We start from the raw sequence: 25,190 nt of genomic DNA, 5'->3' as shown, positions 1-25,190 counted from the left end.
GAGTTGTTTTAACCTTTGGAAGAAATCCAACTCTTTTGTGGATATTCCTCAGCTTTGATTCCAGACGTATGTTATAGAAAACCATTCTCAAGATAAGTGCATTTATTTAAGAAAATCATAAGTCACAGATGCTGTTGTGTTTGGAATATCTGCTCATTTGACAACAAGTTGCAAAATAAATTGGCAAAGGAAATTTCAACTAGGATATATATTAAAGATGTTTGTTACTTAGGTGTGAACTCTAAGGCTTTTCATGAGGGAGTTGTTATCATCTACTCGAAATGTATATAGTCTGTCTCTAAAAATTCCAGGGAGAGAGAGCAAGGGTTTCTAGTGTGGAAATACAAAATAATTGACGAGAGTGAGTAAAACCTCTCATCATGCAATTAAGTGTAGTTTATTCAGGCACTGCCAAATAGGTGTAGACACAGCACCTGATTTACTAGAAATCACTTGCATGAGTTTAGAGCATAGCACAGAACTATAAATCCTGCAGGAAAACTCATTAGATGACATATACTTCTTTACCACTGCATTTACTTTTTAAGGCATTTATCTTGTGAACAATTACTTTCAAAGAGTGAGAGACTTCCCTCCTTCCCTATAGCTTGCCTTCCTGTGCCATTAGAATAGAAAAATATAGACTTGGGTTTCATAGAGCACACGGCAAGTCTGTGGATGTACATATGACTGTGACTGCCTTCTGTCATATGAGTGTTCCCGCCCCTAAAATTTCTCTTTTATATTCTACCTGTTTGGAGTTTCCCATCATCCACAGCAAACCGTGGGATGCAGTGTCTGCTAGTTACCACTACCTTGGGTACGTGACAGTCAACCCCAACCAGACTCTGCTTGTTTTTCAAGAAGTTTTAAATATTTGTCAGGTGAAAAATATATTGAAATGTAAAAATTTGCAGTACTGGTGACTGTTAGTGCATTTGTCCTTAGCATGTGGCATTGGACCAGGTAGCTAACTTATGTATTGACTGTTGTGCTCTTGTTAGCAGAAGCTTATCACTGTACTCACTTGGAAATCATTTTGTTTAATTTCTTTTTTAATGTGATGATCAGGCTTTCTCTTTTCTACAGAGCGTGAGCAAAGTCTGGATCAGGATTGGCTGTCATGTCTGCCATAAAAGGCAGTAAAGAGACTTCAGCAAGTATTGTCTCTCATCCCAAATATTTTCTAATGATGTTTTATTCTACTTTTATTACTTTCATAACTTCATACTCTAGAATTCTGAACTTAGAAAAATCATCTCTACTTGAGCGAAGTCATTTCTAAGTATTTAAATTAATGTTGAGAGTCATGAAAGTCGCAAAATTGTGTGAAATTTTTTAAAAAGATGAAATGTTGAGAAATATAATTCATACCATCTACCAAGGGTTTGAAATGTAACCTGAGTAGCTTTCTACAAATTATTTTTAAGTTCCAAGACCACTTCATCCAAAAGTATAAATATGTATTAGTTTAAAGTGTGATAGATGTGAATTTATCATTACATGTCAACAGCTGGTTATCCGTCTGTCCAGTTTTACTGCCATATAATACATAATTATACAAATAATAAATTAAAATCTGATCTTTTCACAAATGCAGCCAAATAAAATAAGGATAAATTTACAGCAGAAAATCTATACCTATAAGCTAAGAAAATATATCTACTAACTATATTACCTATTTCCCACGGCTATTTTATGAAATAAATGGTATTTTAATGATAGCCAATGAAAAATCTAAAATAATATCACACTACCACAAGGCTGCTAGATCAATGAAGTACAAAGATATGAAACAAACTAGGGCATTAAACACAAACATACACCCACAGACATATAAATCCCATTAAACTGAAAGATTAAAACAAGAGAGCAACAAACTATTCTACTAAATTCTTAGAGGCAATTTAATGAAAACTGTTATAAATCTGAGTATTATTACACACCCAAATTCAAACAAACAAACAAAAGAAGGAAATAAAAACCACAGTGAAGCCATTAACCTCATTAAAAGACAATAAAGCACAAAGATACCTAATAGCTTTAGAAGAATACATCTAATTCAAAGTCAAGAAACTCTGCCAACCTTTATCTGCTCACCATGAGCTGGCTTTGATTTCATGAGCAATATTTGTATCTGTTTATAGATTAAACTTGAGCATAAACTCATGTATTTGTAGATTCATAAACTCCAATGTCCCTTTCTATCTTAAGCCATTAACTACAAAATTTCAAAACACCCAATCAGAAAAGTGAAAGACTCCTTTAAACCAGGTAATTCACCTGCTGCACTTCATACTTTGGATTTTATAACTTAGGGTTTTTCCCTTTCACTTTTTAACTGGTCCCATAAACTCTAACATTCCTCCGACTTCATGGAGGAAATGCTAAGTACAGAACCAATGGTGAATTTCAAGCAAGCAGATTAACCAAAAATCCATCCATGAATTGATCAAATTGGGGTAAGTGCTGCATATACCCTTCTGTCCCTTTTGATTCTACTGTTGGATTTATGGCCTTCCATAAGTTTGATCAAAAGTTTTGAGCTAGAGAGTTTTCACAGATGTTTGTCCTTTGTGTAGGTAAACTTCACATATGTACCCTTTCTTTAAGAGAGAAAGGTTTTTTTGGTAAATACATTAAATGCTTCTATATTACCTTTTTACAAATAATCAGGAATCATCTGATAACATCTAAAATGTATGTTCTTAGCAGAAAAGGCCCCTTTCCACCTGCAAAATAGCCAGTCTTTGAAGTATAATTAAAAAATAGTACTTTATTTGAGGACAAAATTTGCCTTTTCAGTGAATATATTATTTTCAGTTAAATAAGAATCTACTTTAAAAAAATAATTTTGACTTCAAAAGTAACATAAAGCAATAAAAAATGATTCATCTACTGTCAAATATGGCTGCATCCAATTTCATTTGATTTGTGAAACTCCAGTGTTTTATTAAAGTACATGTGATAGATGACATGATATGTTAATCTTTTGAAAGTCTCTCTCATTCTTTAAGATTAAATAAAAGTAAGTTAGCATTTCAAAGCTTTCACAGTTGTACAACCTAGAACATTTTATTTCAAACAATAAGATGCATATCAGACAGTAAGAAAAGTCCAGAAGTCTGGGATTGACTTTTCAGCAGAAACAAGCAAACAAACTCAAATCTAAGCAACTAAACTATCTATAAATTTTAAACATAGAATATCTTAAGGTTAAAATCATTTAATGCCTTCAAATGTCAATAAATCACATTTTAAACAGCAGCATTGACAAATGATAAAAGATCACTTAGATTTTGCTTCATTTTCTAAAAAAATGCATCTATTCACCTACACACAAGAGAGTAAAATCTTGATAGATTTATAGTTTTGTGTCACAAAAATGCATTAACTCTCTAGGCTAGTGTCAAATCACGGGTCTTCCCTTCTCTCCTAACTGTTTAACTCTCTTACTCTGGCGATACCATCACAGGATCAGAGTTGATGCCCAAAGCTCTATCAACAAGAATAGTTGGAGGGATATGGTGGTTTTTCACGCTAATCATCATTTCATCCTACACTGCCAATCTGGCTGCCTTCTTGACAGTAGAGCGAATGGAATCCCCCATTGATTCAGCAGATGACCTGGCAAAACAAACCAAGATAGAATATGGGGCAGTCAGAGATGGATCAACAATGACCTTCTTCAAGGTAAGGAACTGACAATATATTCTCAGCGGTTATCTCATACTGAGGGGAGGAGGTTGTGGAATGAGAGTCTGTCCAAAAAAACACAAAAAAATGTTAGGCAACTTTTTTATAAAATCAAATGTCTAATGGCAAAATCTGATTGCAAGGGACCTAGGTACCCTCAGCTGTCACATAAAACAATTTCTTCAGTGCCCATCTAGGTATCATTCCCTCTATCCCCAATTGAGTACACTCAGATCCACAGGTCAGTATCTTCAATATCTTTTCTTGTCTTTATACCCATCAATTAATCACTCATGTATAGAAGCCACAAAAGTAAAGATTACTTAACCTGAAATTATGACAATCATAATGCTTGAATATCTTTGTTTTGTTCTTCCTGTTCTGTACTGGATGAGGCAGGAGCAGATGATAAGTAAATGTGTTGATACTGGTATTTATTTGGAAAATTAAAACCAAAAGTATCCCAGGGGACTCCAGTCTAATATTGCATTTGCACCAATGGGGACAGTGCTCCCAGAGCAGCCTGAAGCCTTCCGATAGCCTGGAGTGTCTCCCGAGGCACCAAAGAAGAGTTAAGTTAGAATCAATATGGTTTTAGTGTCAAGTGCATTTTGTTGTTCAAGTCTTTTTAATTACTTACCCAGAGTAATGAAACTGATTTCCACCTTGCTTACGGAATAAGCTGCAGTACTTTTATTATCAAATCTCAGATACTATATCTCCCATGGGGGGAAAATGGATTTTAATAGATCCAGGGACCTTTAGAGATGACAAAAAACCTTAGAGATCAGAAAGTTCAGCCCTTCACCTTACTCATGAAGAGAACAAAACCCACAGAAGCTAAATTATTTGCTCAAAATCACACACTTGGTTTATGACACAGCCAGGCTAGAACCTTCTTGTAAGAGGTACTTGTGCATGTGAAAAAAAGGAAAACAGCAACTGTAACCAAAATAAACTCTAACAACACCTTTGTCAACGTTTCACATCCAGATTACTGAAAATGAAGTTGTCACCCAAGGTTTGAGAGGACTACTTTGACTTGTGAAGAGTATTTACTTAGAGACAAAAAACTAAGGGTAAAAAAAAAGGGAACACTTCTCTGTATAACAGTATTATTTCACCAAAATATGTATTACTTATGCAGTAAATGCAGTTTAACATTAAAATAATAATAAATAAACAAATAAAAACTTACTTGTTTTAGGAGTAAACTATACCCAGAGGTTTATAAAAAAGAGTAATGTAAAAAATTAGGATTTTTCTTTTCCTCTATGTTAAAAAAGGATGATTTTTAAACTTTTTTTAATTTTAAGAAATATGACATTGATTTAATGAAGGTATAAAGTGTGGTGATTCTTTCTTCTTTGGACAAGTGTTGTTTTCAGGACAAATTACATTAAATGTATGGCTTTCCAACTTTCTGAAAGCTTGAATTTTCCTAAAATCAGTACTGTAAAGAAACACATTACCCACAGCTAGTAATTCATCACAACACTTGTCAAAAACTAGGAAAATTACCTGCAAGGCATATAGGACAGAGAGACACTGCCAAAGAGAACTGAGTATGTCTGAAAATATCTGAAATGATTTACCTCTTTCACCAGTATCAAAAAGTTTTAAAGTATTGGGAAATGGGCGAGTAGAGGTAGAGAAGATTCTACTACTACTAAGATGCACATTATAAATATAAAAGAGGGAGAGGCTACCCTTTGAAAAAGCCATAGATCTGACTTCGCCACTGTGAAAACAATCAATGTATTCACAAAGTATCCTTTAATCTCATTTTGATTTGTCTCTGTTCACATACCTTTGAATATAAAGAGTGCTGGTTCCCACATTTCCTGGCAGGACCCTAGAGTGACTTGGGTGTACTTGGATATTGCATTTCCCTGAAATAATTCTATGCTAATCTCGCAACTGTACTAGCTCATAACTGCACACTCTGTTCCTAAATGCTTTACATACAGTATTTCATTTTATCCTTATAAAAGCCAACTGAGTTAAGAGCTAAGATTATCCCCATTGTATGATGAGGAAAATGAGGTATAGCTCAGTTAAATAACTTGCCACAAATTTATAAAGCTACTGATGAAAGAGTCAGTGTTCAGACAAACTTCAGGGAGTTCTAGAAGTTCTACCCTCCTTGAGGGTAGACAATTGGTCTCTTTTGTTTGTCATTATATCCTCAGAACCTAAAACAGTACCTGGCACATCGTAGGTACATAGTAGAGATAGTAGGCACTCAGAAAACATGTTTTTAATAAATGAACAAATACACTACTGAAATCTAAGAGAGATGGATTCTATCAGAGGAGAAAAAGAGAGAAGGAGGAAAGAAGGGAGGTGAGGAGGTATCTTTGTTCAGGCTGCTATAACGAAACACCACAGACTGGGTGCTTTATAAATAACAGAAATTTATTTCTCACAGTTCTGGAGGCTGGAAGTCAAGATCATGGTTGAATGACGGCTCTCTTCTAGGTCGCAGATTTTATGCTGTGTCCTCACATGGTGGAAGGGGCATGGGTCTCACAGGACCTTCTTTTATAAGGGCACTAATCCCATTCATAAGGGCTCCATTCTCATGACTTAAACACCTCCCCAATGCCTCATCTCTTCATACCATCATTTTTGAGGGTCAGGATTTCAACATATGAATCTGGGCGGACACATTCAGACCATAGCAGGAACGATACATAGAGATCCACAGAGGAAGAGACACTGTCCTATGTTCCTCGATTTAAAAGTTATCTTGTAGCCTAGCAACAAGAAGGAATTTATTTGCAAAAAGAGAACAAGGACTAAATCCGATTTAATTTTCCCCTTGAGGGAGGCAAGCTGTCAGAAAGCTTCAGAGGGATACACACTCAGCATTTTTAAGCTGGATTATTCTGCAAGGGAAAGAAATGTTCCAGCCTTTTAGCTCTCAGGGTAGTTCTACCCTGTCACTGAGTGACAGCAGTTAAGGTCACAAGGACTCAGTTTTGACCTGGCTCTACATTAATGTATCACTGCCATTGAGGCTTCCCTCCCCCCTTTCTCTCTTAATCAAAGACAGTATCCTCTCTTAAGCTGTTGAATGAATCCTTTCAATAAGGAAAGCTGCCTTTGCCTGGTCTAACCTAGCACATTCTGATCTACTATTGGGGCATAAGCCTTGCTCACATGGGTCCCAGCTGCATTCAATCACAAGGGAACTTCTAATAAGAAGCACTTTTCCATCACACAGTGTAACTAAAGTGCTTTTGTCCCCCCAGTACCCCAAAAATATCCCTTTGGCACATCCAAATGGTGAACCTGTCTCTTTGCTTTCAAGATGACTCTAAGTTGTTTTACAGCTGAAGAATAGGCATTCACAAGGAGGAAAGGACTATGGAAGTTACCAAAATCCATAAACAAACAAAATACACTAACCCCTCATATGTGGTCTCTTGGTCACAATTGAGGGATGTTTTTAGTGAAAGCTCTGCTTGAAAAGTGTGACCAGAAGTTGCTCACTAAAATTTCCATCCAAAGCCATTGACTTTCTTTCCCTAGACTTTGTCATTCTTGCAGAGAACAAGACCTTAGATTTCAGATTTGGATATTTGATTTTCAACATGAAAAAAAGTTGTTGTTGTTGTTTTTTAAATAGCTCAGGTGAGGTTTCACTATCCATCATCTGAATTCAGGCAAGGCTGAGGGAATAAACTGACATTTATTAAGCAACTGCTGGGTCAAGGTACTACATGTCTGAGACAAGGGAAGCTGAAACAGTTTTCCTTCATTGAGTCATTTGTATGTAGAACAACCACAGTGATCACCAGGGACTGTATTTACGCAAAGAACTGAGATTAAATCGTAAATTCAATTACACATACATTCACAAAGTTTTACAGATGGACACCTCAAGATCCTGGCTGATGCCCATGAAGAAAAGAACAATTTTAAGTTTTGTGGCCAAGGGCACTTAGTCAATGATGTTTATTAAACATTACACTTCCTCAAGGTCATCTGCACCCTATGGATGATATAACGTCTATTTGGTGAAAGGGTGTCATTCACCAGTAGACCAATTACCGGGTCAAAGTTAAAAAGAGACAGAGTGTTTCATCAACTGTCCAAGGACTGTTGAAGATATTTTAGGAGATCCTCCAAATATCAGGGGACCATTTATTTGTCCTTGGCTAACAATTTTAAATAGAATATTTTTATAAATCAGTATACCAATAATTCAGAACTTCAAGAGACTTCATTTAAGAGAATTTTTAACAAACTCCCTTTGATTTTCTACTCAGGATAATACTAATTAATAATATGATATTAATTATATTGGTTTTTCATCTCTCTGCTGCTGAATTGCTTGGTCCTTTCAATTGTTTCAAAATCTTAAATGATAAAGTCTTTTCCTGCCCTCCGCACTGTCTGAGACCACCCTCAGCATCTTAAGAGATACAAAGAATAGTCAGGTCACAGTCAAGTTCTGTGGACACAACTTGGGGACAGATTTCCTAAGGCCATTTCCTCTTTTATACCCAAGAACATTGACAGCAACGGCATCCAACTACAACTTTTGCTTTTAATATGGAGCACTAAGGCACTGATTTTCTCCACGTCTCATAAAAAGTAGGACATGTGCAAAAATTGTTTTTTCTCTTTGTAATTCTATTAATTACACTTATGGATAAATGGAATAGCCCAAACTTTGATCTCACAGTGATAGTTTATCAACTCATTTTTTTTTCCCAGCTGAAGAAAGGATTATCATGTAAAAGCTTAAGAACCATTTGAGGCCTGAAAAAAGAGATTTCTCAATGTCTCTTGCAAACCATCATCCAAGTGAAATAATGGTTTTGGTTCATTGTTCAGAGATTAGGGATACCAGCCAGTCTTCTCAGGAGTTATGACTATAATAAAATGCTGTGATATAAATTAAAACTTACAGTAAAGTTTTGTTCTAGAACCTGGGTTCAAATTCTGACATTACTGCTTATTAGCTATGTAGACCTTGGTAAGTTATTTAAACCCTTTGTACCTCAATTCTCCTGTCTGTAAATTGAGCATAATATCTAGCTCAAAATATTATTTTAAGAAACAAATAACTTAATAGAGGTAGTGTGTTTATAATACTATATGGCAAATTGCAACAATAAAAATGTTAAATAAAAAAGGGAAAAATGTTAAATATTATTATAATTCTCACCAAAAACATCATCACCATTAACATCCAACCCTTACTCTTAGCTATTAGTCCTACTTTTTTCAACTTTCTTTGTTCAGCTTCCTTACTGATCCTGGGAGGTGTGCCTTCTGATACTGGACAGAAAAGTCCAGAGAGAGTGCCAGTGCCCCAAATCTCAAAGACTTTCAGAAGCCAAGTCAGACAAAGACCTCAGTCCTTGGAAGCTTTGCTGAGCACATATAGGAATTAGCAGAAGAACCACTTCCAGATGGTAGATGAGCAACAGATGGTGAGGCTGCCCTCAGAATTCAGCTGAGAAGCAGAATAAGACAGTTCAACTCAGTTCAGTTTGATTTATATTTTTTCCAGGATCTCCAATTTGACCAGTTTTTGAGGTTGTCACTGTAAGAGATAGGAAGGGGGAGATATAAACTTTTTCAAGGCTTGAAGACCTGAATAGCAATAAAGAAACAAGATGCACACAGACCTGTTAAACACAATGCAACATGTGGTTAAGTAGCATGCCTTGTGCAGACAGGAAGTGGTGTGAACATCAGAAGTCCCCGTGAGCCAGAATGGTAGAAAATACTCATGTAAGAAATGCTTCTCAGTAGAAGCTTGCCCTGTAAAAAATCACTATCCTCTCAGACCCAAGTCAGAGGATTACACAGATTAGATCATGATTCAGTCTAAAATGACTTGAATAAAATAGGTTTAAAAAAATCGTAACAGACTTGTCATTACTGGCTTTCATGGTCTGGGGACTTTGGACCAGCTGTGGGAATGGACTCTCTAACCTTTATAACCTCCTTCCAGAGAGTGGTTAGGTGCTATCATTAACCCAAAAGACATTTCAAGAAAGTTACTGAGCACTGCACCAGTGGATGTGAAGCAATGAGCCATTATGGGGAGACAAGTTTCAGACAAAAATAGTCATATAGTGAAGCACAAAATGAAAGACATTTCACAAACTTCTCTGTATAGGAAGGCACGCTTCACATAAGAGCTATTAGCTGATGTTTGAAAGATCTAGCTAATTTTACCTTCAGTGTCCAAAATGTTAAGTCCCTATAGTTTAAAAATGTATTTGTTTAGGGAGAAATCCATGAGGTCAATTAAAGTTAACCTTTTTCAAAGCCTGTTATATTGCCTGTAATGGACCAATCTTTAGACAGGATAAAAACATGAAAAATGTTTTAGCAAAGGTGTTTAAATCCCACTGAGGGAATTTTTTTAAAAGGGAACACATGAATTTATAGCCTAGGAAATTCTGCAAATGTCATAACTTTCTATCAATTCAAGATAAGAGCAAAATCAGCTGCAATGATCATATTATATACATTTGAAAGACACAGACCCCTCAATATAGTATAAATGCTTTCATCTGAGAGTCTTCCTTCAAAGTGATTTTTAAAAATTAAATCATATTTTTTAAATCCATGAGAATTTTTTTAACATCTTTATTGGAGTATAATTGCTTTACAATGGTGTGTTAGTTTCTGCTGTGTAACAAGGTGAATCATTTATACATATACATATATCCCCATATCCCCTCCCTCTTTCATCTCCCTCCCACCCTCCTTAACCCACCCCTCTAGGTGGTCACAAAGCACAGAGCTGATCTCCCTATGCTATGTGGCTGCTTCCCACTAGCTATTTTACATTTGGTAGTGTATATATGTCAATGTCACTCTCTCACTTCGTCCCAGCTTACCCTCCCCTCTCCCCAAGTCCTCAAGTCCATTCTCTATGTCTGTGTCTTTGTTCCTGTCCTGCCCTTAGGTTCTTCAGAGCCTTTTTTTTTTTTAGGTTCCATATATATGTGTTAGCATACAGTATTTGTTTTTCTCTTTCTGAATTACTTGACTCTGTATGACAGACTCTAGGTCCATCCACCTCACTACAGATAACTCAATTTCATTTATTTTTATGGCTGAGTAATATTTTATTGTATATATGTGCCACATCTTTATCCATTCATCTGTCAATGGACACTTAGGTTATTTCCATGTCCTGGCATGTAGAAATCCAAACTTGTAAAGCAGATATATCAGAGGTGAATAGTTGCCTTAAAAGCAACCATTTCCTCTAACACAAGATTAGATCTATCATTTCATGAAATAATAAATTCTCATGGACACTATTTACAATAGCCAGGACATGGAAACAACCTAAATGTCCATGAGAATTTATTATTTCATGAAATGATAGATCTAATCTTGTGTTAGAGGAAATGGTTGCTTTTAAGGCAACTATTCACCTCTGATATATCTGCTTTACAAGTTTGGATTTCTACATGGTTGATTTCCATGTCTTTGACTGATTTTTAAGGTGGTGTGTTTTTTTTTTAAATCGGCATTTATGTAAAGTAAATTGGAGATCAGATTTTAAAATGTAATTATATTTGATGTTTTATTTGTTCAATAAGCATATATTTACCATATTTATATGATCATTTTTGACAAGATAACAAAAATCAAATATCAATAATCTATCTTCAGTGTATATGTGTGGGGTATGGATATATGTAAAAATAAACATATAAACAGGTATCTATATAAAATCTTTAAGCATGTTGGTCTGAAGTAGAATTGCACAGTTGTTCATTCTACTGAATAATAGGATTATACATCTTTACTGTAGAAGCCCTATAACCTGGTTGAAGAAATAATGTGTTAAATAATGTTTATTTCAGTAAAAATGAAATATTAGAGGGATATGTCTATAAAATGCAGGTTCTATCAGTCTTAAGATTGTATTACACTCCAGAATTTACACATACTTTTCCTGTTATAGCAGAAACCCTGAAACTAAAAACAATGGAACTATATGAAATACAAAATAAGGAAAAATATAAACAATATCTACATTTCCTTCCAGGTTCCAACTGTTGCACTTCCTAAAACACTGTCTAATTTTTTTGTCTAAACAAATATAAGCTGTCTAAATACATATAAATTGTTTCCATGCATTGTGTCATGACTACAAGATTTTCAGCAGCTCTAGTTATAATAGAAAAGATGCCACAGCTATTTACTGAAATTATTTCTTAAGAAAATGTGTCAGTGATGTTAAAACATTAGCCGAGTCATAAGTTTGATGTTCTGTGTATTAAAACAAACAGTTGATTCCCTATTAGTTAAGAACATAAACCCTGGAGCCAGATTGCTGGGATCAAATCCTGGCTTCATCATTTCTTTATGTGGCGTTCTGTTTCTTCATCTGTAAAGGAGAAATAATAATGGTATCTTTCTCATATGAACACTGTGAAGATTAAATAGATTAATACATGCAAAGTGCTTAGAATAGTTTTGGGCACACAGTAAACACTGCACATGCTGGTTATTATTACTATTTTCAATAAATAGTTTTTAACTGCACAGAGACCCGTTGTAAATTATTTCCCATTGAGTGTTTAACTTGCATGCATTATGGGAGAAAAAAGAGAAATAAACAACAGTCATCAGATGGTGATACAGTAATACTCCCTTATAACAGATTTTAGATGAAAAGAATGCTTATTCTTTGCCAACATTTCATCAGCATCAGAATAGCCACATAATCAGGTTTAACCAGACAAAGTAAATGCATTTAACCTTGACTCTCCTCTAGGATTAAAAAAAAAAAACCTGGATGATTTCAGATTTAATAAATGAGGACTTTTCAGTTTTTGTGACTTTTGATAAGAAGCTCAGAGTACTTTACAAATATTCTAATTCACGTTTGACATATTCAGTGAAATAAGTTGCAATCACTGTTTCTTCTTTTTAAATATATATCATTTAGAGCAATTTAGCAGGCTGAGACTATAGAAGATTTACAAGTGCAGAAACATCCACACTGTCATTCAAATGGTTTGCTAAGTCTTTTAATATTTATGATAATGTCCCATGAAGTATGCTTCTATTTTTAAGAATTATTAAAATCTGTCTTAAAAATAGTCTATTAAAAAGAAATAAATCTAATTTAACTACTCTTAGAATAGTACTTTTTGACAAAACAAAAAATAAACATTACAGAACATGGTTTGACAGTGGATGGAACTCAAGAATAAGGAGGAAAGAGGCCATGACTCTGTATTGGTTCTTTCACTAACCAATAGGACCCCTGGGTGGCACTTAACTGTCCTTGAAGTCAGGACCTGCATAAGTAATATGAAAAGGTTGGTCTAGTGAGTAGAACCTGTGGGTTGAAGGATCCTTAAGTGAAACTCATCCATCCATGAAATTCTTCTTGTACGTTTCCAGTAGTAGAAAACTCACCATATCCTAAGCCATCTACAGATATTTTTAACTGTTAAAAAGGTTATTCCTTAGCCACATTCTGGGTCTTCCTATTTATCTAAGCTCCCCAGCTTGTCAAACAGTCTATAATTTCAAATGTAGAATACAATGGATCCCCACAACAGCAAACTTTCTAAATGATGAAAGAGAACTTTAACTAAAAGCAGAAGGGTGCTATTCTCTGTCCCATTATGTTTACCATTATTAGACTGGAGCAAAAATAATAGGAGGGTGTCAAAGAAATTTAGAATGTTCCCTATACCTTCAACTTGAGCAATTCCCCCAAGTGATCATTTTCTTAGAAAAAGTTCTGCTGTTCAATGGTTCAAATTCCATGCCTGCTAGATTTCTCTTCCAGTACCTCAGGCAGTTCAAGCCAAGAACAACCTTCTACTCCAAAAAGGAAGAAGTAAGTGTGGTTGAATTAAATCCATGACCTTCAGCTCCACAGAGCAGTGCTAGTTAACGTGTGGTGGTCAACACAAACGTGTTGACTCAGGGAACATTGTGTTACTAAGCTGTGATGAGACAAAAGAAATTGAGAGTAAGACTTTAGAAGTTCTGTAGCTCTTGGATATTGTGGTGGCACCAAGAACATGATTAATGAGGGACTTTCCTGGTGGTGCAATGGTTAAGAATCCGCCTGCCAATGCAGGGGACATGGGTTTAATCCCTGGCCCTGGAAGACCCCACATGCTGCAGAGCAACTAAGCCCGTGTGCCACAACTACTGAGCCTGTGCTCTAGACCCTGTGAGCCACAACTACTGAAGCCCTCATGCTCTAGGGCCCACATGCCACAACTACAGAGCCCAAGTGCTGCAGCTACTGAAGCCCACGTGCCTAGAGCCTGTGCTCCACAACAAGAGAAGCCACTGCAATGAGAAGCCCGTGCTTCGCCACAACTAGAGAAAGCCCATGCGCAGCAACAAAGGCCCAACACAGCCAAAAATAAAATAATAAAAAAAAAGAAAAAGAAAAAGAACATGATTAATGGATACGGTTCCAAGAATGTAGACCACTTTGAGGGCTGTCAAGTGCCAACATGGTGAGCCACGTCTGGTATGAGTGCATACTAATCCCACTTGGTAGCACTACCCAAAATCAGCATAGTACAGTGGAAAGAACATTGAATTAGATGTCAGGGGTCCAGAGGTCCAGTATTAGCTCTGATACTAACGAGTTTTGTGATTTTCATGAACTCTCCAAATCTTCTGTACCAAAATTTCCCCCTCTGTGTAAAAAGCATGAATGAGCCAATTTCTAAAGTTTCCATCAACTATAAAATTTCATAATTCTAAGAAAATTATTTTCCCTTAAGGTAGTTTCCTGGTAGAAGAATAATTTTCCCAGCAGTGCGTTTACTGCCAAAAGACAGACTGACTTCCGTGCACTTGTACAAGTAGCTCTTTATTATAATTTTAGCATTAACAGACTCTTCCAGGCTAAAATTACCCAACAAATGAGGCATTGAACCCTACCTCAAAAACATACCTTTTCAATGGAGACATGAACCTCAACTTTCAGATATCTGTGGGGATGAGGAGTAATTCACAGGGGCCTAATCATGACAAAATGGTTTCCATAAAATACCAGTATCTATAAGGTACTGTATATTGAATTGCTATTTGTCTCACAAGACCTTTCTCAAGGGGTTCTTCAAATACCTAATAATCCAAAATAAAGCTATCTGCCCTCCCTTAACTCATAAAGCCTACAGCGTTAACCCAGGTCTTAAATAGAGTTCAGAACTGAATGAGCCTTCAGGAACACTTGACCATGAATAATCACACTATAGTTTATTACACAGGTATTCCATTTATTGCTGTGGCCCCAAATCATGTTTTAAACTTCCTTGCACTCCTGAGATGATAAGCTCTGTGCCTTCCAAGGAAGCTCGTGTGTGTATGTGTGTGTGTGTGTGTGTGTGTGCGCGCGCGTGTGTACCATATACAACGCAAGAGCTGGAGTAGCTTGGAATTATCAGTAATTCTCATAATCTCTTCCATCTTCCAAATAAATGGAGGGGAGTGTTGATGCAAATGAAGACAAATACAGAAAAAAATTAGAACAATATGGAAATTACAGAATTAAATGTAAACTATTTACAGATCACTATTCAAAAGAATAGAAAATTTATACCTAAGCAATATGAAAACTTAGGCAGTATATTTTAACAAAGAAAGTAAGATAATGAGATAGTGGAAGGTATAGATGCATATGTAATATATACCATATATATGGCTTATTACTGAATCAAGAAGCTGAAGAATAAAGGAAAAGACAAAATCATGAACACTTTCAAATGAAAATTCAGTCCTCATTATCTAAAATATAATTGCAATTTTAAATTGAATGTATATATAAAAAGGCTTATAAAAATATAGTAGGAAGAGTTTTCTGATCTGAATTTAATATGAAAAGAGCATTTGCACTCTAAGTTTTCTAGAAAAGATAAGAGTAATTGGCAGTTCTTTCATAAATAAAGCAGAGAAGGTATGTGATTTATCCCAAGGCTGTCCCCTGCAAAGGAATGTTGGATCAGGTATCAAAACTTACATACAAGAAAAAAGCAAAACAATGTCTACTGAAGTTAAGTCGTTCAAGGCAATGGAAAAAATGAGTAGAGTCTTAGGGTGATCTAGTCACCCCTTGGCCTAGTGGGTCTTGAGGACTTGTTCTTAAGTGGCCAGAGTTCCTTAGGCAAATGTTGTCATTGATACTAATCTTCTTTCTTCCCTACTGAAATCAGCCAAAGGATCTTGAGGCAATGTCTTACATCAGTTGGGTAAGATCTCTTTTTCCTCTACAGCTGCCTCAGTGCCTCCAAAGGTTTTCCTATAGTGAATTGGGCTCCTTTCAACTACCAAACTGAAGTCCCAGGATCATCAATACCGGTTTCCTACCTAAAGAGAAAGAATCCTCCCTATGCTATTTGAACCCCAGGAGTTTTGAATAGCTTTAGGACATATTTTCTCAGCACTCTCTGCTGGTGGGTGTGCTTTCTTTCCCTGCAGAAATCGAAGATATCCACCTACGAGAAGATGTGGGCTTTCATGAGTAGCAGGCAGCAGACTGCCCTGGTCAAAAACAGTGATGAGGGCATCCAACGTGTGCTCACCACTGACTATGCCTTGCTGATGGAGTCCACCAACATTGAGTATGTGACGCAGAGAAACTGTAACCTCACTCAGATCGGGGGCCTCATTGACTCCAAAGGTTATGGAGTGGGAACACCTATAGGTAAGAGAGGCAAGGCAGTAGCAAAGACTGAGATGGGCAATGTCAGTTACAAAGTATAGAAAGGAATGGGCTCAGAGATATCTACTCTACATTCTGAGAAAGTCTACAATGTCTTCAGTGGACTAATAAATAAGGGAAATGACAGTACAGATCATAGGCATGCTCTGAATTGAAGATTCCAAGATATTTAACCTAATAAACTTTTAACTCATTGTTTCTTTCAAGTTCTACCACTGCATATACATTTGAGTACATAGATTTTATTTTACCCCAAATATTGTTAAAAGAATATCTTCCTAATTAACACTCTTCTCATTATTTTCTTCAGTTCCTATATATGCCTGTATAGTTTTTTCTATCTTAAATTATATTAGAATACAACAAAATTAACTATACATATAGATGACAAAGTTAAAGAGCTAGTGTTCTATGTAAATAGATAGAAAAGCAAAACTATATCTGTCAGAAGAAAAAGGATTAAGATTAAATTATAATTTGCTCAGGCAGTATGTCAGATTCAATCATTAATAAAATCTCCAAATATTCCTAGTCCTTGATTTTGTACCACTGCTCAATCTAAGGATATTATTACCTTGTAGGCATACAGACCAACACAGCTAGTTCTTCTTGCATGTCTGGGATATAGAACTATATTCTGTATTCAAGGGACAATGACCTCCCTATAGAAAACTCTCTATTTCCCTCACTACAGAAACTGTATTGTATAAAGTTCTGATATGGTAGCAATCTGCTCTTCTCAAGTGAGTCATCAGTAATTTTCTGATAAGCATTCCCAAGGGGAGGAATTGGAGGCCATCTTAGACCACTGGGTTAGTCCAGTAAGAAATCATAGTTACAGTTAAATCAGATAATTAAGGACCCAAGGTATATTATTATTTTCACCTGTTGAAAGGGATTATCCAGTTCCCTCAACACTAGACAGGGATCGCAAACTCAAATGCTTACAGAAGCCAAGCAGGTATAATTGAATAAAGCTTGTTTGTTTGAAGAAGCAGTAGGGAATGGTAGCAAGTATGGAGAATTAGAGACAACATACTCATCTAAAGGGGGCAAATGCCTTTCAGGTCAGTAGCTGTGGGAATTAGAGCCCAACATTATCAGATCTTCTATTTTTCATGAAAAAAAATCAGATTTTACATGAATACTCCTGATGGCTTAATTTGGCAATAAATTTACTTTTTAAAAAAGAATATGTAGCCCATATTTAACTTTTGATCAATACTAATTTGATTAACCAGGTAAAGAAGGTCAACTCTCTCCACCTTTGAACATGAATACATAACTAATTTGACTCCATGTAATCTATCTGATGCTAGAAATATATGCTATAAAGAAATTAACTTATATCAATTGGGTAAAATCTCCTTTTCCTCTAAATAAGTTGTTATGTATGTCCTCTAAATAAATCTTCAGAATGATTGGGCTAGGCAACCTGTAACTACCTTCTTGCCCCTTTATTTCCAATAATTTTTCCTGATGAAAATGCCAGTATTGCAAATGAAGTGTACATTTTTTTCTCAAGTGGTAAGCTCTCCTAAAACTAAGTCGGTGTGCTCTGCAGAGAACTCAGTGTGATTGTTATACACTAACTAAAAGGTTACTATGCTTCTTTTTGATTTGAGAAACAATGTCCTATCTCCCTAACCAGGCTTTATCACCTCATTTTATTTTTTTATTTTTTTTATAACCCTCCTTCCACCACTTCACAATAGCTCACAAGCAACAACCCTTCTCCTTTTTTTTTTTTTTAAGACTGGAGAAAGAAGCTAGACATGTTATTTTTTAATATCCCATCACTGCTGATTTTAGTTAAATGAACCATGAGTCAGACAAGAACACCAGGATTGGGTGCCTTTTCCTGAATCTTTTCCAAATCAAGACCTTATGATTGATTGTAATATATTTTGTGTCTTAGAAAAAACAACTATAGTTTCTTAATGGAACCATCTTTAGATTAAATTATAAAGTTGAAAACTGTACTTTTACCATTCCATCCTCAGCTCCATCTCCACCACCTTTTAATTCCCCTCTTTGCCCACCAAATTTCCAGTCTGGTAGTAACGATAGAAAATTACAATGTGTACCACTTCTTCTGAGAATATTTACACTATAATATGAGACTTTTAATAGGCATTTCTGCTACTGAATGAAATACAACTCTAAAGTTAAAATATTGGAATATTGGTGAGGAATGGGGAAGCATCAAGGGGTCCTTTCAGAAACACTCCTAAATTAATGCAGCACTTTAAAAATGACTCTGACTCCATGTGAGTGAGGCTGACCCTGTGATGAGTATCACTATATTTTATATAATATGATATTAAGAGATTTGAATATTCCAGTTCAGTCTACATTTTGCCAACGTCATGCATTCTCTGACATACAAATTCCAAAGTTGAAGAGTTTTTCCCCCTCCCTAGATGAAAAGAAATACACTCCAGGAATTTTTCATAGTGGTTATAAACCTGTCATCCTTTTAAAACTAAAACAATGAAGGAATAATTGGAACAGATGGCAGACCTCAGAGAGAATACATCCATTGGGAATACAGCTGTTGGATAAATTTGTGAGATGTTTCTTCTATGATGAATTGACTCTTTAAGAAAGATCAGCTGCTATTCAGGAAGATCCGTGATATACATATGTATTTTTTTCAAGTGACTTGTAATAAATCACTTCCAATGTCATTCAGTCCATTTAAGCAACAACAACAAAAAAAATTGAAGCTAAAATATATTCAAATATAAACAATTCTCCACATACTTCTGGTCTTGCCCTGACTCCCTTAAGGCTTAAAATTCCTTCTCACAGTCAAAGATTGGCAAAGTTGCTCAGTCACAACACAAAATCGAAGACTTTGTTTCTTAGAGACTCTCAGGACAGAAGCTCTGGAAATGTGCCTCCTGAGGGACTTAAAATAAAACTTGAAGAGAACGAGAGCAGTTAAGGCTTAAACAGGTTACCAGGAGGCTGGAAATTACCTTCCTTAGAGACCCACCTTAAACAGAGAAACAATCCCCAACTGCCTGAAATATTTTAGGTATTGTACAGCCTGAAGGCAAAAGGAAAGCATCAGTCAGCATTTACTGAGTACCCACTGTGTATACTGCTATGATTATTGCTGCAATTGTTACCCTATGGATCATTCTCACACTCTTCAAAGCACTTTCTCGTACATTAAAGCAAAGCTCTCTTGATTCACTTAATTGTTCACATATTATTGTTAATGGTGCTAATTTTGACATTAACCATTATTCTGAAGTTGTTTAAGCAAGCAGCCAATATCTTTTAATTTGGCTGTCAAGAGCCATTTTCTCACCAAAAATCCATATTTTTAATTGATAAGCCACAATCTAACGCCAAAACATTTTGCTCTTCTTTTACACTTGATCTTGAGGGACTGACAATGACTTTAGGAAGTCTTGGGAGGAATGGGGAAAATGACACATGTCACAATATTAATCTTCTGCTTTTCTAACCATGCCCTAGAACATAAGGTATACGGGGGAGGGGGGAGATGACATGGGGGTGAAGGGAGAAACTTTAATGAAAATAACACTAAGAGAGAAGTTAGGAGAATTGAGTTAAATTCTTGGCTCTACCAGCAACTATTACTTTCACCCATATCTTCACATCCTCAATTTCTTCAATTCTAAAAATAAGTAGACTGGGACTATATGGTTCCTAAGATCTCTTCTGGTTCTAAGATGCCACATTTTTCTATTTGCTACTTTTTTTGCATTTTTCTATTTCCACCAAGAAGAACGTTAAAGTTTACAAACAGAAAGAGCTAGAATGTATTGCTTTCCTACTAAGTAGAAGAAACACTTACAAAAATCCTTAGTGTCCAAGGAGAAATTAGGGAAAGAAATCTTACCATCTTTTTTTTTTAATTTCTTCCATTGCTTTAATTAACATAGGAATCCAGTGTTGGACAAGCTGTGGCTGCAGGACCATGTTGATGCTCTCTAGCCCTAACATAATTAAAAGTTCAAAGGCATTACTAGAAAATAGAGTATAAATAATATCATTAAAGTGCTTGCAAATTTTCTAAACCTAGCTGAATGTTGTTTAAATTATTCAAAACCTACTCATAAGAGTATCTTAATAGGTGTATTAGTCAGTATAGACAAATTACTATAACCAACATCTGCAAATTTTTAGTGGCCAACACAATACATATTTATTTCTTGAACTTGTCATGGTCCAACAGTGGGTTGAAACAGAGATTCTGCTTCATGCAGTCATCCTTGGACCCAATCCCTTTCTAACTGGTGGTTCCAGTATTCCTAGTGACTTAAAATCCTTTCCCCCATGCTGAGTATTTGAGGGAAGAGAGGGAAAGAGTAGAGGATCATGTTGGGAGGATTTATGAGACAGGACTGGAAATAGTCATACATCACTTTAGCTCCCAATGGCTAGCAATCGGTCAATCACCACAATGAATTGTAAAGGAGACTAGGAAATGTCTAGCTACTCCCATAGGAAGAAGAGGAAATGGTACTGGTGATCATTTAGCCAGGCTGTCAAAATATTAGACATCCAAAAACCTAGAAAAAGTGGAATCTAAACAATGAAATTCCCTAATGTGGGAAAAGATTCATAAAAAACTCACCAGAAGCAGCGGGATGTCATGGAATTCCCAGCTCAGCTTTCCCTTGTTTAAAAGGAACAGACAGTGTGGCTAAGAGTTAATCTCAACATGTCAGCCTTTTGCTGTCCAATTATTTAGATCCTTCAAAATATAGGATTGCCCTTTGCCAGTCAAATTATGGATTGGGGTTTTCCAACAGCCATAAAGTAGTTACCCCTAAGACAGTAATCCTTCTTCACATCTTCTTCAGCCTTTGGGTGACCAATATCCAAATTACCTCACTTACAGGCTCTCCTTACCGGGATAAAATTACTATTGCTATTCTTCAATTACAAGAAGAGGGGAAACTGCATATGATGAAAGAGAAATGGTGGCGGGGAAATGGCTGCCCTGAGGAAGATAACAAAGAGGCCAGTGCTCTGGGAGTAGAAAATATTGGGGGTATCTTCATTGTTCTGGCTGCTGGACTGGTCCTTTCTGTATTTGTAGCCATTGGAGAATTTATATACAAATCACGGAAAAACAACGATATTGAGCAGGTGAGTCATCTCTTTCTAGGACCGGGTGGTTTTTGGTTTGTATTATCTGTCTTAAGTTTGGGAGTTTAAAGGATGCTTGCTCTTTTTTTGTAACAGTCTATTGAACTAGATGCCCAGAATGGCCATTTTTGAGTTAGAGCTAAGAGCTATTGAATCCCTGCCAGGTGCTGCTGGTACTGTAGCCGCATCATTTATTAATGAGAAGAAGGAAGCACCTTATACACTAAATTCAATTATCACTATTTGGAATGACAGTGCAAAAATTCCAAACTCAGTTAATTTCTTTAACAGTTATTTACCCTTACGATAGAAACCCTAGATAGAGCAAGGAAGAAGTAAATCCAAAATTGGAAAATATATAAAAAGATCTTTGAGAGAAATGTTACATCTCCTAAGTGTAGGTACTAAGCACATGTACTAATGCAAAGCAATTTAGATAAAGATATAAATGTAATATTTTGAAACTGAGCATTTACCTCTATCAAAGTACATTTTGTAAAAGAATAATTCACAAAAATATTTGCCAGAAAAATGATGAACAGTACAGAATGATGATAAAATATATTAAAGAATCTATTTTTCCAAATTTTAGGATTATCGTTGATTTCAACAGTCAACCATTTTTTGCCTGTTACTTTTAGTTTTGATGAAAATCACATCAAGAGCTTACACTATTCTGAATAAGATGACGGTGATTAAAGATAATTCCTTCATAGGCATATGAGAATAAACAAAACACAAAGCTCATGCCCATTATAGAGTATTTGGTTACCCAAACAATTTAAAAGTATTGTTAGAATTTTGAAACTATGAACTATTAATAACAGGCCTACTTTAATGCTCAACTATCAATGTCTTAAAATTCTTAATAATTTTAGAAAAAGGGGCTCTACATTTCCATTTTGTTCTGGACCCCACAAATAATGTAGTCAGTTTTCATTAATAATCTCATACGAGTCCCACTTCCTTTAAGTCGAAACTCTCCTTAAGTTCCCAGAGATGGGGATGATTGATTATAACCTGGCTTCATCCTGAAATTTTTCCCAAAATTACAAGGCAATTGTAAGAACATTAAGCACCATTTTCAGAGACCTTGTTAGAGAAAACTGTCTAAGTAAAAGGGAGAATGGACTGATCTGCTTTAACTTTCGATTTGCTCTTGAGGTGTCTTGTTTTATGCAAATAATTTGAAAACTAAAAGCTTGTATATGTTATGCTTTAATGTGCTTCTCATAATTGCCAGCTTCATTTGATTTAAATTTTCGTTTAAACGCCCATTTTTGCTTCTGATTTATTCATTTTTTCTATATTTTTCTCATTTCTTTTGCATGCAAGCCTTTTTGTTTCTTTTATGGACTGCAGTGTAAGCAAACCCATCCAACCAGCTCCACTTCCGGAACCACTTTATCTACGGATTTAGGATGTGGCAAATTAATTCGAGAGGAGAGAGGGATTCGGACACAGTCCTCAATTCACACTGTGTAATCATTAAAAAAAAATAAGTTGTGCCAAGTAGAAACTGCTTCTGCTAATTGGTGGTGTTGATGATGTCTGTATCTACTAAGCATAAATAGCCATAATCCCTATCCTTGTTTTAAGATAGCAAAACTCATGTACTCTGAACATTGAATTCAATGCACTGGAGACACATGTGCATTTTATATTGAAACAGCAGCATATTAGGTGTATACAGATTCCAAGATATGTGTGTTTGCAGGAATTGTCTATACCATCAAGAGAATGGTTATCTTAGTTGTATTTTCATGTATTAAAAATAAGCACCTCTTGCCTCATGCAAAAGTAGATTCAGACTTTCAACAGTGCAAAGCATGAAAACAAAACGATATTTGGAGGAATTCTTTTCATCTTTGTGAACCTTTTTTTCTCCTCTTTTCTTCTCCCTGTACCATACACTCTGTAGATCCACACTTTCCAAGTACCCAAAGCCCCATCTTTTTATAATAACTCCTTAACAATGTTAATTTTTCATTCAAATTGAGTCTACTATTTGAAATGTACTATTTACACTGAGATTCCAAGAAGTCTTAGATTTTAAAGATTCAAAAAAGTGACCCAGAAAATGAAAACTAAACTTGAAACCTCTGGTGTCATGGAAGAAGAGCATTAGCTAAGGTGAACATCACTCAGGAAGACACAACAGAGTCAAAAATAATCCCTGCAGAGAAATTCATTACCATCAAGCTCTCAAGTAACATTTACTTGTAGAGCTTAACAATCTTCTGTAGGTTCAGATAGGTAGTATGCTCAGAATCTTTAAGGAACTGTGATTTTTTTTTCAAGTTATAGATTATATTTTGCAAGCTCCAAGCACAGTCCTAAGGTAGAAATTAATGCCTAGCATCTTCTATTTTCCACTCACTTGCCCTCATTCTTTGCACTGAAGAACATCTTTTCACAAGATATTATTTCATTCCTGTCCTAAGAGAGTGGTTGTTTTTGTAGCAATCTTTTCTGAGCCTCGACACTTTCACACTCATTCCTCTGGATCCTTTGCCATTTTCAATTCATTCCAAGTATACTGGGGAGAAGGACAAGGAGGAAAAAGTAAATAGACGAAAGAATTTCCACACACATTAGTTACGGATCTTTGTAGATTTATTTCCCACCTGCATTCAAAATGCTGTAAATAATTTTCACTCTAACTGAGTTTGTGACATAGAAAGCCAACTACATACTTAATTTGTTGTGACAGGATGTCTGCTGTCCCTCTGAGCTCTTTCCCTCTTCACAGTGAATAGGGGAATTGAAGATGCCCTTCATCTTCCCTCAATATGGGATAAGTTGATCTTTGTTCTCCTTAATGGGGTTACCTTTTGACATGTGAAGTGATCCCCAAAAATATATTTCTCAGAAGTAGAGATAGGCCATCTGTGCAATCATTTAGCATTTTGCCTTCTCTTTGCTTAGCTTTAAATGGGTTCCAATTTCTGAATCACGAGTCTCTTCAATCAACTCTAGATTTCTCCAGTAAAACATGTTCAGGAGAGTTGACTCTTGCTCTGATTGTTTCTCAGTCTTGGTTTCTTCTTTAAATAAATTTACTTTTAAGGAAATGTCTATAAATTACACTGACATTTATTAGCTGTTATTGGGGTAAAAGCAACATACTGTTTGCCCTAGATCAGAGTTCACATCCCCATAATCAAAAACATCAGATGGGGCTTCCCTGGTGGCACAGTGGTTGAGAGTCCGCCTGACGATGCAGGGGACACGGGTTCGTGCCCCGGTCCGTGAAGATATTACATACCGCGGAGCGGCTGGGCCCATGAGCCTTGGCGGCTGAGCCTACGCGTCTGGAGCCTGTGCCCCGCAACGGGAGAGGCCACAACAATGAGAGGCCCATGTACCACAAAAAAAAAACAAAAAAACAAAAAAAAACAAAAAAACCCCCATCAGATGTTGAAATAAATATTACATAATTCATTGATTCTATATATAGAAAACACAAATTACATAAATTTATATTCCCAAGGACTCTTTAATAAATCAAAAATGCTACCCAAAAAGTTCAATGGTGATTGATGAGGTATAGATGATCAGGGTTAATGGTAAAAAAAACTTGTCTTTCTATAGAGAGTATCCTTTAAAAGTGTCATTCAGAGGTTTGGATAAAATTAATATTTATGGACTACTT

General features: G+C 35.8%; 1 protein-coding gene across 9 annotated transcripts in view; it reads left to right on the top strand.

Annotated features, from left to right (window-relative positions):
• GRIK1 (glutamate ionotropic receptor kainate type subunit 1) overlaps window positions 1-25,190 on the top strand; it is a 417,625-nt gene that overhangs the window by 378,707 nt on the left and 13,728 nt on the right. For 6 of the 9 annotated variants that reach the window (XM_060149425.1, XM_060149424.1, XM_060149419.1 and 3 more), the window contains 3 exons: window positions 3,476-3,693; window positions 16,156-16,381; window positions 21,285-21,535. In XM_060149425.1, coding sequence (XP_060005408.1) covers window positions 3,476-3,693; window positions 16,156-16,381; window positions 21,285-21,535 — 695 coding nt within the window. Of the gene's footprint in view, window positions 1-3,475; window positions 3,694-16,155; window positions 16,382-21,284; window positions 21,536-22,870; window positions 23,021-25,190 lie in introns of those variants that run through there. The other 3 variants (XM_060149423.1, XM_060149421.1, XM_060149420.1) reach the window with 1 other exon arrangement.

This window comes from Lagenorhynchus albirostris, chromosome 5 (genome assembly GCF_949774975.1).
Source record: "Lagenorhynchus albirostris chromosome 5, mLagAlb1.1, whole genome shotgun sequence".
NCBI classification, from domain to species: domain Eukaryota; kingdom Metazoa; phylum Chordata; class Mammalia; order Artiodactyla; family Delphinidae; genus Lagenorhynchus; species Lagenorhynchus albirostris.
The sequence above is the reverse complement of the archived record's forward strand: the minus strand, read 5'-3'. Positions and strand labels throughout refer to the sequence as shown.